This window comes from Tupaia chinensis, unplaced genomic scaffold (genome assembly GCF_000334495.1).
Source record: "Tupaia chinensis unplaced genomic scaffold, TupChi_1.0 Scaffold144899_1, whole genome shotgun sequence".
NCBI classification, from domain to species: Eukaryota; Metazoa; Chordata; class Mammalia; order Scandentia; family Tupaiidae; genus Tupaia; species Tupaia belangeri.
The window spans coordinates 843,999-858,110 of record NW_006204759.1 but is presented as its reverse complement, the minus strand read 5'-3'; the positions used below and the strand labels follow the sequence as shown (position 1 = coordinate 858,110).

Sequence of the window (14,112 nt, the reverse complement as noted above, 5' to 3'; positions counted from 1 at the left end):
ATGGAAGTCCAGCAATGTAGCCATTACACCATCTGCTGGTCCCAAGCATCCATCTTTTTTAGTCAATAGGCCAAGGGCCAATTTGAGATAGTTTTTTGTTTTTAATTATTGTTGCACAGGTATGACAACTAGAAACCAGACAACTGGCCTTACTAGGTGCCACCCTCTGTTTATTGCCATTAGATCATACCTTGTCCTTTAGTCATACTTCTGCATGACCATCTAGAAATACACAGATCTCGGGCCCACTGGCGGTGTGGTGGTTAAGGCTCTGGACTCCCTCATGGCTGACTGTGGTTCGAGTTCCAGTCTCAGTGGCTTGAAAGTCACACCAGGCACATGTGTGGGTGCCCAAAATTCCAACAGGAGAATAGAAGGGATTGAGACAAGACCATCTGCCATGGGGAGGGGGATTTCTCATTCCTCCCCACCCCCCAGGGAGTGCACACCCTATGGCAAAACCTAACCAAACCAAACAAACGAACAAATAACCTTCACCCACCTCCCTCACACGCACCAGATCTCCTTGTTTCTTTGGGTCTTCATTTCTGAAGTCTCCTATGTCATGTATAAAGTTATGTTAAGGGGCCGGCAGGTGGTGTGGTGGTTAAAAGCGCTGGACTCCCACATAGCTGACCACGGTTCAAGTCCTGGACCTGGTGGCTTGCTTTCTCACTTTCCCTCTCTCTCTCTCTGTCTGATCAAACTGGAAAATAATAGTAAATAAAGTTAAATAATTCTTCAGAAAAAAGGTTATGTTCAATACATTTGTATGCTTTTCTCTTGTTAGTCTATCTTTTGTGACAGTCTCATCTATGAACCTTTCAACACGTGAGGAAGATGTTACGTATTCTGCCCTACAGGGCTTTCCTACAAGGGTGTCCGATAGTCTGAGCCTGAAGAGACGTGGGTTTTACAAACGCAATGTTACACGCCCACGGCCTGTCTTCACAAACTACTAGAAGTGAGGCCACCTCGCTCTGCTACCACACGCCATTCTCAACGGAACTCCGTGTAGGTGCCCTTAGACGTAAAGCCCCGAGTGGGTTCCCGGGGCCCAGACACCGGTAGTTCCGCCCTCTACGTGTTCCTTTACTTATGCCTATAGGTTTTTCCAGCCCGAAATCATAACCACAAAAACAGGACAGGTTAGACTAAGGTACGAATTTCTCCTGTACGGGAAAAGAGGAGGTGAGAAGAACTGGCTTGACATCTCCACTCAGCAGTGCGTTTGGGGGCAGATTGACTTCAGAAAAGATCGTGTATCAAATTTGGAAAAAAAAAACAATTCCCTTAAAATGATCTGCACCCAATTACCCCTTGGAAAAATCTTGTATCTGATGTTAAATGTAATCAGGCTGAATTAAGCCATTAAATATCATCAAGTCTTGAAATTTCTCAAGGAGTTGTTTTTCTCATTGCAAAAATAGTCTATTTCTTCAGTGAGAGTGAGAGACAAGTATCCTCAACAGGATTGTCACACCAGGCCCCAGCCCAGCCTCAGCCAGCCTGAATCGTGGTGCACCCGGTGTGACTAAGGCGGCTATGACACGGATGAGGGGCCTTGCCACATGGGTCCAGTTGGGCTATGACTGGCCCTGGGTTTTCTCACTTTGCTTACCCAGACACTGTCATCTTCCTTTAAAATAAGAAAGGCATCTTGGAATTTCTTTTTTAGATAATTTATTGTTAAATGAAGAAGTCACAAAGCAAAATGGGGTGGAACAAATGTCAAAGATAAATTTAAAACACGATATTCGTTGAACACTAGTCTGGATTTCCTAAGGTTAGAAACAGGAAAAATGTCAAATGAAAAGGTACTCACTTAAATTAGTTCTTCTTAAAAGGTCTGTGATTTGAAAGGAAAACAACTTTTCTCTGGAAATACAAATCATCCTTATTACATGACAGACATCATTTAAGAGACTGAGAAAAAAGGTTTTTAATTAGCAAATAAACTGTATCTTCCACATACACTTAGGAATGTTTGTTTTTAGTCAGCGAGTTTTCAACTCCCTGTTCCCACCTCGCAAGCGAACATGAACGGCCTATTAAGTAGCGTCCTCCGACACACACACTGCGGCCTTCACTGCTTCCTCTTCTGCAGCTTGCAGCGAAGCAGGTGAGAAGAGAAGAAATTCGCAAGAATACCGCGGGTTCCCTAGTGAATAACTGACAATCAAGCCTGCTTTTCCGTTTGCCTGACACATTCACAATTGCTCACTTCTACCTACTTTACTGATTCGTTGAGATCCTCTCCACACCTAGAATGATTTGCCCGCATTTAACACATTCCCCTTAAAACAAAAAATCTCCTAAAGGCGTCTCAAACCGCTGCTTTTCGGAGGCCATGTCCGCTCTGCTTCTCTCTCCCATTCCTGCCAAACTGCCCACGACACTGTTCAGAGCTCAACGAAGTGTCTCCACGGGGGCAGAGCAGAGCCTGGGAAATCTCTAACATAATTTTAAAATGGCATTTGCCAATTAAACAACAACATTGTGGAATCAGACAGAAATCCATCTTATCAACAAATGCCACCTGACCTGGTGCTCAGCTCATGAGTGAGGACACCATGGGGTCCCAGCACGCCCCTTGCACTGGGTCCCTGCCGAGCTTCACCCTGGCACACTTGGGGGCCCAGGAAGCCAAGTGCAGGCTCTGCCCAAGAGGCGTGTCCCGTTATCTGGGAGCACACAGACTGCACCTTGCTGTCTGAAGAGGACACCAGACACGGAGGCTCTACAGACCTCCCACCGACTTTAAATAGGGGCGATTACCATTGCACCTGCTTTCGCTGTAACAGAAGTCCCTGCTGTGGCAGTGCAGCCGCCGAGCTGTGGATCTGCTCTCAGCCCTGGCGGAAGACACTGGGACATCGCGGGACAGCGGGAGGCTGGGCTCACAACGGTGCAGCCCGCCAACACTTGACATCATCGGGAAATGCCTGTGGCTGGCTCTTCCCAGTGCGGGAAGGAAGAAGCCCTCTGCCACCTTCTTTACTGGAACACCCCAGGGATGGGCAAGAGCCTCTAGGAAAGAAGGGCTGGGGGTACAATGGGGTGGTGCGAGGCAGGGGAGCGGAGGCACCCTGGCCCGCTGCAGGCTCCCTTCCACAACATGGCAGGAGGGAGAAGCCGGCCACCACAGCCTGTGAACACAGCGGTGGCCCGAGACGCCCTCGTGCTTCTGCAGCCGTTTGGCTGACTCACATGATTTCTTTGGGCACCTCTTTCATTCACACCCAGCTCCAGGATGGCCACTTGCGCTGCATAGCGGTCTAAAAGACATGTAAGCCGTCATCACCGGGGTCGGGCTTTCCGGTCTGAACGTGACGTCACTCTCTATCCCAGATTCGCCTTCCCCTGGCCTTGGGGTGAGGGATGGGGGACAGATCTCCTTGCTTTTTAGATTAGACTGAAGGCACTGGCAGGATCCCTCTGCAATTCTGACACCGCGAAGTCCCAGCACAAGTCCATCCAGGCCCCTGGCACGATGAATCTGCTCACCAGGAACAGCTTCATCTGCCTCTTCCCGGTGGCAGCAGGCCTCGGGCATGACGGTCAGCTCCTGGCCTGTGTGGCAACTCCCCTTGTGGAGTTCCAAAAATCTTTTATCCGAAGCCTCCTTCAAACATGCCATTTCTCTCAATAGGGCCCTCCTCGACATTTGCCTTATGGGAAAAAAAGGGGAAGTATTTTGAAACCCCAAAACACCTGTTAGGAGAGTGACCCAAACCTGCGGAGACGTCAACCAGAGGCCCAGGGGACAGTGTCAAAGCCTGCATCCGCACCACCCTGGTAGAAAGAACTGGAACCAAAGTCCTGCTCCCCAGCTCGGCCACCTATTGACCTGACCTTCTTGAAGAAGGCGAGAATAGGGTTTTTTTTTTTTTTTAAAGGAAGGCATCTTATAGTGTGATTTGGGTTTTTCAATACCATGACGAAGATGTAGAGCATCCCAAGAGTGTTGGTTCACAGGGAATAGAGAGGAGGGCGGAAATAGAAAATGGGATGGACCGCCGCTCTCCACAGACTGACCCCATGTGGGTGTCACGATGCAGTGAATGAGCACCGCTTTTGTAGCAGTGAAGACATTCGTGGCTGAAATTTTGGAAAACTCACTTTTTCCATCCCAGGGATTTTTCCCATGCTCTTCTTTGGACCAATTGACCAGTGGAAGAAAAGGTTTCCCCTCCTTTTCCCTCGCTATTGTAAACCGTTGCCATTTTCCCTTCCTCTCTAGCCATCTCTTCATTTTCTTCTCAGACTGAGAATTTGGAGAGACTACACAGCAGCAAACCAGAAAACAACCTGAAAATTCAAAACCCAAGCCCAAAGATCTCAGTAACTATAAGATGCAGATTTTTTTTTCTTCCCCAGGCTGGGCTTGGAGGTGTCCCTAGCGTAGACTCCTGTGGGGCTGGAATGACAGTGGGAGGGCAGCGGTGCCCAACATGGCCAGGGAGGTCTGGGGACCAGGGCGGCTGAGAGCTGGTCCGGCCCCAGCCCAGCCTGCCCGATCAGCATTCATCCGAGAGGTAATCGCTGCCCAGGAACTCCGTGGCTTCCAGCTCCACGCTGGACAGAAACCTCCTCAGCGTCTTGCGGCAGTTGTAATCCAGGGTGGTGGTGTAGACGGTCTTGGGGTACTTGGGGTAGACGATGGTGGTGCTGAGGAAGCGTGTGGGCTTGTGGCGTGGCTCGAAGCGCACCTCGGCCTTGTAGCTGCGCCACGTGCAGTTGGGGACGCAGGTGACCGTCTGGCTGCAGGAGGCCACTGCTAGGCCCAGTGGCAGCTGCACGTCATTGATGAAGTGTCGCTCGGAGTCGTACTTGACCGAGGACGTGTACCTGGGCGGGAGACACAAGGCAGCATGAAGCCGCTCCTCTGAGCTGGGCCACTCGGGTCCCCGCTGTGACCGTGACTCTCCTGTGGGTGCCAACACTGAGGTGTGGCTCTCCTAGGGAGAAGTAGCATGGAGTTATGAACTACTTCCCGTGCGCTGGGGACTCTCTTCAGCAATCTCCCCACAGGAGCTAACGCAATCTTCCCAGCGCCCCTTGGAGGGGAAACAGGTGCGGGAGATGAAGACAGCAGTGCTGCTGCCGGGGGTGGGGTGGGGCTGGATGCAAACGCAGGCCAGGACTCTGTCCCCACACTAACCAGCCCGGGCTCTGCTCCACTGACTTAGGCTAAGACCTTGGTCAAGCTCCTTAGTTCGAAGCTTAGTTTCCTCCTCTGTGAAGGAGCACTGGACACAGTGGTGACAGTGTCATTGCTAGTGCTGGCAGCACCATTATGACATGAGGACGGCTCTGCTGCAATTGAGGGCTGAGCCGGTTCTCTGTCCCTTCACGTGATCGATCAGCTCTTGAAGAAGATGAAGAATCTAGAAACCCTGAGAGCTTGGTTATCCTGGCCAAGCACTAGTACGTGGCCTACGCTGGCCTTGGGTGGAGATCCCCCTCCACACTCTACACCCTTGGACTCAGGGACCTGACCTTCTCCATAAAGATAATTATAATCTGGAGTTCCATGAAAGAAATGAATATCCATGTTCCTCAGTCAACTTTGTTTTTTTTAAGTCCTTCTTTGGGAGTTTTTCTTTTTCTTTTTTTTTTTAATTTTCATTTAATTTTGTCTATTTATTTTAATTTGACCAGAGAGGGACAGAGTAGGGGAGAGAAGAGAGAGAGAGAGGGAAACTGAGAAAGCAAGCTGTGAGATCCGGGACTTGAACCATGGTCAGCCATGTGGGAGCCGCCTTGTAGCTGCGCCACGTGCAGTTGGGGACGCAGGTGACCGTCTGGCTGCAGGAGGCCACTGCTAGGCCCAGTGGCAGCTGCACGTCATTGATGAAGTGTCGCTCGGAGTCGTACTTGACCGAGGACGTGTACCTGGGCGGGAGACACAAGGCAGCATGAAGCCGCTCCTCTGAGCTGGGCCACTCGGGTCCCCGCTGTGACCGTGACTCTCCTGTGGGTGCCAACACTGAGGTGTGGCTCTCCTAGGGAGAAGTAGCATGGAGTTATGAACTACTTCCCGTGCGCTGGGGACTCTCTTCAGCAATCTCCCCACAGGAGCTAACGCAATCTTCCCAGCGCCCCTTGGAGGGGAAACAGGTGCGGGAGATGAAGACAGCAGTGCTGCTGCCGGGGGTGGGGTGGGGCTGGATGCAAACGCAGGCCAGGACTCTGTCCCCACACTAACCAGCCCGGGCTCTGCTCCACTGACTTAGGCTAAGACCTTGGTCAAGCTCCTTAGTTCGAAGCTTAGTTTCCTCCTCTGTGAAGGAGCACTGGACACAGTGGTGACAGTGTCATTGCTAGTGCTGGCAGCACCATTATGACATGAGGACGGCTCTGCTGCAATTGAGGGCTGAGCCGGTTCTCTGTCCCTTCACGTGATCGATCAGCTCTTGAAGAAGATGAAGAATCTAGAAACCCTGAGAGCTTGGTTATCCTGGCCAAGCACTAGTACGTGGCCTACGCTGGCCTTGGGTGGAGATCCCCCTCCACACTCTACACCCTTGGACTCAGGGACCTGACCTTCTCCATAAAGATAATTATAATCTGGAGTTCCATGAAAGAAATGAATATCCATGTTCCTCAGTCAACTTTGTTTTTTTTAAGTCCTTCTTTGGGAGTTTTTCTTTTTCTTTTTTTTTTTAATTTTCATTTAATTTTGTCTATTTATTTTAATTTGACCAGAGAGGGACAGAGTAGGGGAGAGAAGAGAGAGAGAGAGGGAAACTGAGAAAGCAAGCTGTGAGATCCGGGACTTGAACCATGGTCAGCCATGTGGGAGCCCAGTGCCCTTAACCACCACACCATCTGTTGGACCCTATTTATTTGTTTTATTTTAAAAATTTGCGACAGGGTATAAGCCTTTGCTAGAGACACAGAGAAAGAAAGAGAGAAGGAAAGTAAGAAATCACCCCACACATCCTAGAGGGGGATGGCCACGTTGTAATACCTTCTCCTCCACTCTCCTCTCTAGAGAGATAGAAAGCGAGAAATCACCCCCCAGGGGGATGGCCACGCTGCATTCTCGTCTCCTCCATTCTCCTCTTGGGATCTGGGGCATGCATATACACGTGCCGTGTGAGTTTAAGCCACTGGGTCCTGGACGCGAACCGCGGTCGACTACATGGGAGTCCAGCGACATAGTCATTACGCTAACTGCAGGTCCCGAGTTGATATTTTTACAGAAGCAAACGTGAGTGCGTCTTACTGCATTATTACTGCACCTTCATAGATGTAAGCTGTGCATGAGCATCGCGTATCAGCACCCCACAGCCTCTAGCCGCCAAGGCGAGTGCAACTGGCGTTCTTGCTGTGAATCGATGGAAACCTCTCCTCTCCTTCAGCAAGTCGTTATGAGGCTGGTGGAAGCGAATGTCATGAGTCATGTCCCTAATTTGTTGAAAATACAAGCTCCACAGGAATAAAAGGCTCTGCTGCTCACCTCCAAACTGGTGAGCCTCTCTTTGTTCCACCTCAAAGGACCCTTTGTGCTAATGCAACTAAAACTCCAGCTATCAAACCACCAGTTTCCAAATAAAATTCCTTGCTCTAAAAAGACCGATCTGTAATGGAGGCTCCCAGTGCATCTTTGCCCCCATATTATCCTGGAGGAGACGATTCCTAAAGGAAGACTGGTCCTTGCCCAGGCAAACACTAACGTGGAACAAGCTTGTGGTCCTTTGAAGAGGGACTGAGGACAGTGAGAGTGGAGGTGTGGGAGCAACTTCTGGAAAGAGGGATTAATATTTAAAATTTTAAATATCTGATGGCCATCATGTGTGAACTGTAAAAAGCAATGTACAGAACTTCATTTATCATGTAATCTCATTGTTAAGTGTATGTCAAAAGACACACACACACACACACACACACACACACACAGGACTAGCAGTTGGCATAATGGCTATGTCACTGGACTTCCATGTAGTTGACCGTGGTTCAAGTACTGGACCTAGTGGCTTAAACTCACGCCGGGCGCATATGCATGTGTGCCCAAGATCCCAAGAGGAGAATGAAGGAGAAGGGATTGCAGGGTGGCCATCCCTCCTGGGGGGTGATGTCTCGCTTTCTGTCTCTCTGTCTCTCTCTGTCTTCCTGGCGAGCGCATGCACCCTATAGCAAAAACTTCTCCAAAAAAAAAAAAACACCACCACACACACACATATCTGCATCAATATATATTTTTAAACTTTCCAGAGGGCATGTGCACTTGCTGGAGAGAGACAGAGAGAGAGGGAAAGTGAGAAAGCACCCTCCCCAACCCCCCAACTGGGGATGGTCTTTCCACAATCCCTTCTCCTTCATTTTTCTTCGTGAGATTTTTGGGCATGCAAGCACACACATCTAGCATGTTTTTCAAGCTGCTGGGTCAGGGACTTGAACCATGCAGTCAGTCACATGGGATTCAGCTGCCCTAACCACCACATCACCAGTTGCTCAATACAGAATGCAGAAAAAATATCTAAAAGTGTACCTATGAAATTATTAATAGTCTTTGGCATACTTCTGCAATTAGCTATTTTTTAAAATAACAAACATTAATGTCTGGAATAAAAATACAAAAAATTTAAAAGTAAAACCAGGGGGGCCAGCAAGGGGCATGGTGGCTGGGGTGCTAGACTCCCACGTGGCCCATCACAGTTCATGTCCCAGACCTGGCAGCTTGCTTTCTCACTTTCCCTCTCTATCTCTCTCTCTAGTCAACTTAAAAAATAATAACAAATGGAACTAAAGAAAGATGAAAGAAAGAAAGAAAGAAAGAAAGAAAGAGAGAGAGAGAGAGAGAGAAAGAAAGAAAAGAAAAGAAAAGAAAAGAAAAGAAAAGAAAAGAAAAGAAAAGGAAAGGAAGAATTCTTTAACCAAAAACAAAACAAAAGAAAAGTCCAACCAGGGCCTGCAGTACGTACCTTACTTCCTTTGGTGGTAAAGGGTCAAACTCCACTCCCTCGCCAAAGGACAGAGGGCATAACTTCGGCGAGCAACCGGAGGCCAGGGCGTTGGGGAGAGATGCTGGAGCCTTCAGGGACAGAGAAGAACACAGTTAGAGCCACCAGAGGCTGGTGTGATGCATCCCTCACAGAAGGCCAGGCTGGCATGAGCCTCCAGCCGGTGTCCTGGCTGTGCCAAGGCCCTCATCCTGGCCATGCCAGAGCAGGGCTAATCCCCAGCCTGGGATGAGCACTGGACAGAGAGCCAAGAGTGCAAGCCCCAGGTCTATCCCGAACGTGCTGTGTACCCTCAGAAGAGTCATGTCACGTGCCCTGTGACCTTATCTGCACACCATGGAGAGGCACCCCCTCCCATGGCTGAGGTGGTGGTGGTGTTGTTGTTGAGAGGGTTTTTTTTTTTTTTGCTATAGGGTGCGTGCACTCGCCAGACAGAGAGAGACAGAGAGACAGAAAGCGAGAAATCACCCCCCAGGGGGGATGGCCACGCCGCAGTCCCTTCTCCTCCATTCTCCTCTCGGAATCTTGGGCATGCATGCACACGCGCCTGGCGTGAGTTTAAGCCACCGGGTCCGGGACTCGAATCACAATCAACTACATGGGAGTTCAGCGACATAGCCATTATGCTAACTGCTGGTCCCCTATCACTGAGGTTTTTGAAAGGACACGAGAGAAGCAGCGAGCCGGAGTCAGCATAGTAATGGTGGCCGCCCTGGGCTGCTGCACCATCTGTCAGTCACACAGCAACAAAACGTCCAGGAACTGGAACTTAACTAAGCCATCTGTCACTGCCGTGGCACCCTCTCTGTCACCGTCTCAGAAACATCCTAGAAAAGGCCAAACTCGAAAAGCTACCTGGGATTATTTGAAGATTCAGTCTAGGGGCCCAGACAGTGGCACAGCGGGAAAACACGATGCTTCCCCAGGGGAGAATTCTGGGTTTGAGGCCAGAGACCTCCCTGAGACCAGCCTGTGAGTCATGATCTTGGGTTGGCTGAGGCTGGGGGTGGACTGTGGGGTCGAAGTCCTGCAGGGGGTGCTGTTTCTCTGTGTCTCTCACTCTCACTCATGCTCGTGAAAGAAACTTAAAAAAAAAAAGATTCAGTTCAACTTGCCCCACCTCCTCTGCCTCTGGGACCCACAGATCAACACCCATCCAAGGGGGACTCCTGCACTCTCAGAGTTCCGCTGGTGAGATGAACACCTCGATGCTCTTCACAGCCCTCTCCACTGCCAGGAAACTTGATGACCCAGGGCTTGACACACCCAGGCTAACTGTCCCCCAGCCCTCAGCGCACTGGGTTCTCTGATTCACCAAGGAGACGCATTAAGAGCAGGTAAATCCCTCACCCAGGTGCCGGCAGCTGTCACCTGGCTTGCCAAACTCAGGCTTCCACGTTAAGGGTGCAGAGATACACACAGGGCCAGTCTGAACCCGGCGGCCCTTTCTGCTCCCTGGACTACTGGGGATCTGTCATTTTCTTCGACTAATTTGAGAGAAGGATCCACACTCAGGCCAGGGTGTGGAAGTGGCAGCCCCGCCCACATCTTCCAGGACCAAAAGGAGGCAAACATTTCTAGGAGGTTTGTGTGGAGACCTTTTACCATGTTTCCAGGACAAAGTGTTACATGGGGAGTAGGGTGGAAATGCAAAAGCCAGAAGGGACCAGGAGAGGGAGAGGCAGGGGTCCTGAGGGCCAGTTCCTGACTTGGTGGCCCGGTTAGTGAGCCCAGGCTGGAGGAGGGGCTTTGGTGAGAAGCAGGGTCTGTGTGGAGGAGGCGGTGCACGAGTTGTGGATACTAGCTGCTGCAGAGCTTCTGGAAACAGCCTCCAGAGCATGACGCAGGCCTGCCCTGTCCTTGCTTTCCGGCTGCCTGACACCCCCAGCAGCAGGGGCACCTCCCAGACGGTCCTGGGGGCTGCATAGAGACATGCCACAAGCAGGTGGGTGACTCTCTGACACTCACATCATGGCTTTTTGCCAGGGATCCACCAAGCACTGAGTTCTCTGGCCCCTGGCTTCTCTGCTCTCCCACCCTTGCCCATCCAGCAGACTCCCTGGGCACCCGCCTTGCTTTACGCAGGCTGGAATGGGGCCGCAGGGGTTCGACAGTCCATGAAAACGAAGTGACACTGGGGGATGGGGAGGCCCTGGGGTGACATGAGTTGGCACTGAGAGATGACAGGACTCTAAGGGAAAGGTACATGTGAGGGAGGGGGAAGTATGGGGGTGGCCACTGTGTGTGTCTGGCCTGTGCTCAGGGCAGGGCAGGATGAGGCTAGAAAGGGCCAGAGGAGGAGGGCTCTGAAGGCCTGAGGTTGGGGAAGTCGGCTTTGGAATGGAGATGGGGAAGGCCACTGGTGCCCACCAGGAGAAAGGGTCAGTGGAGAACACCAGGCACCACCCAAGCTTCAGCATGGGTCGTTAAGAACACCAGCTGCCGGGGCCAGCAGATGGCATAGCAGTTAAATCGCTGGACTCCCACACGGCGGATCATGGTTGGAGTCCTGGACCTGGCAGCTTGAAAAATCACCAAAGGTGCACATACATGCATGCCCACAATCCTGGGAGGAGAAGGGATTGCCGTGGCCATCCTCCCTTTCCCTCTCACTGTCTCTGTGTCTCTCTTGGGTGAACTCTGTGCCCTAAGGCAAAAAAGAAAAAAAACACTGGAAAAAAAAGCCCAAGCAAACAACAACAAAAAACACAGCAGCTGCCATTGCCTCCTTCACCGGAGGGGAGCAGCTATAAATACCCATGCTGGGGATCAGCAGATGGCATAATGGTTATGTCGCTGAACTCCTACATAGTCGACCTCAGTTCAAGCCCCTGACCCTGCGGCTTAAATTCACTCTGGGTTCCTGTGCCTGCATGCCCAACATTCCAAGAGGAGAATGGAGGTGAAAGGATTGGGGCATGGTCATCCTCCCTGAAGGGCGACTTCTCGCTTTCTGTCTGTCTCTCTTTCTCTCCAGCGAGCACGTGCCCTATAGCAAAAATCTCTAAAACAAAAAGAAACAGCTCAGGTGAAAGCGCTGGCGGGTGCCGAGAGCTCACTGTGAGCTTTGCAGGCAGGATGTGGCATCCCCTGAGCTCTCGGGACAGGAAGCAAACACTAACATCTGAGGCATTCCTCAGGCAAAACAGACTTGCTTAAGTTTCTCTTCTTTATTGGGGATCCTAGCTGCTGCAGAGCTTCTGGAAACAGCCTCCAGAGCATGACGCAGGCCTGCCCTGTCCTTGCTTTCCGGCTGCCTGACACCCCCAGCAGCAGGGGCACCTCCCAGACGGTCCTGGGGGCTGCATAGAGACATGCCACAAGCAGGTGGGTGACTCTCTGACACTCACATCATGGCTTTTTGCCAGGGATCCACCAAGCACTGAGTTCTCTGGCCCCTGGCTTCTCTGCTCTCCCACCCTTGCCCATCCAGCAGACTCCCTGGGCACCCGCCTTGCTTTACGCAGGCTGGAATGGGGCCGCAGGGGTTCGACAGTCCATGAAAACGAAGTGACACTGGGGGATGGGGAGGCCCTGGGGTGACATGAGTTGGCACTGAGAGATGACAGGACTCTAAGGGAAAGGTACATGTGAGGGAGGGGGAAGTATGGGGGTGGCCACTGTGTGTGTCTGGCCTGTGCTCAGGGCAGGGCAGGATGAGGCTAGAAAGGGCCAGAGGAGGAGGGCTCTGAAGGCCTGAGGTTGGGGAAGTCGGCTTTGGAATGGAGATGGGGAAGGCCACTGGTGCCCACCAGGAGAAAGGGTCAGTGGAGAACACCAGGCACCACCCAAGCTTCAGCATGGGTCGTTAAGAACACCAGCTGCCGGGGCCAGCAGATGGCATAGCAGTTAAATCGCTGGACTCCCACACGGCGGATCATGGTTGGAGTCCTGGACCTGGCAGCTTGAAAAATCACCAAAGGTGCACATACATGCATGCCCACAATCCTGGGAGGAGAAGGGATTGCCGTGGCCATCCTCCCTTTCCCTCTCACTGTCTCTGTGTCTCTCTTGGGTGAACTCTGTGCCCTAAGGCAAAAAAGAAAAAAAACACTGGAAAAAAAAGCCCAAGCAAACAACAACAAAAAACACAGCAGCTGCCATTGCCTCCTTCACCGGAGGGGAGCAGCTATAAATACCCATGCTGGGGATCAGCAGATGGCATAATGGTTATGTCGCTGAACTCCTACATAGTCGACCTCAGTTCAAGCCCCTGACCCTGCGGCTTAAATTCACTCTGGGTTCCTGTGCCTGCATGCCCAACATTCCAAGAGGAGAATGGAGGTGAAAGGATTGGGGCATGGTCATCCTCCCTGAAGGGCGACTTCTCGCTTTCTGTCTGTCTCTCTTTCTCTCCAGCGAGCACGTGCCCTATAGCAAAAATCTCTAAAACAAAAAGAAACAGCTCAGGTGAAAGCGCTGGCGGGTGCCGAGAGCTCACTGTGAGCTTTGCAGGCAGGATGTGGCATCCCCTGAGCTCTCGGGACAGGAAGCAAACACTAACATCTGAGGCATTCCTCAGGCAAAACAGACTTGCTTAAGTTTCTCTTCTTTAAATAAAACAATTTTAAATAAAAGAAAAGGATTAATCTTTAAAAAGTTCCACCCACCGAAAGGCCTCCCACCTACTACGTGCAGAACCTGGGTTAGGTGTTCAGGACAAGCGGGACCACCACAAGCCAGAGGCTCACGAACAACCCTTCTCAAAAGGTCTCCGAAAATCGACCCCGCCGGCTCTCCGAATCCGGGATCCCGGAGTGCACCCTCTCCCTGGGACCAGCCAGGAGCAGCCTCCCTCCCCAGTCCCCCGGGAGCGGGCACAGCTGCGGGGTGTCGGGCCCACAGCCCAGGCAGGGCTGGGATTCCCCTTGGGTGTCCCGGGAGCCCCACCCGTGGTTGCCGGGGCGCCCCCCCCCGCCGAGCCCGGGCAGGAATGTGGCTGTGCCGCAGCCTGGCAGCCCCGGGGGCCGCCACCCCGAAGGGAGGAGACGGCCGCCCGCCTCCCCCGGGGCTCCCGCGCCTCCCAGGCGATGACAATTTTCCAGCCACCGGCTCCAGCTGGCCAGGTTTCGCTGCGCTCCCGCCCCAGGCTCCCAGCGATGGCCACACCGTCCCGACCGGCGGGGGGGGGGGGCCCAAC

General features: G+C 52.0%; 1 protein-coding gene across 1 annotated transcript in view; it reads right to left on the bottom strand.

The window, feature by feature from the left end:
• Positions 1–1,672: 1,672 nt before the first annotated feature.
• RFLNB (refilin B) overlaps positions 1,673–14,112 on the bottom strand; it is a 15,405-nt gene continuing 2,965 nt past the window's right edge. Inside the window, exons 3-5 of the mRNA XM_006167525.3 lie at positions 8,934–9,043; positions 5,766–5,898; positions 1,673–4,718 (exon numbers count right to left, since the gene is read on the bottom strand). Coding sequence (XP_006167587.1) covers positions 4,521–4,718; positions 5,766–5,898; positions 8,934–9,043 — 441 coding nt within the window. The 3' untranslated portion in view covers positions 1,673–4,520. The remainder of the gene's footprint in view (positions 4,719–5,765; positions 5,899–8,933; positions 9,044–14,112) is intronic.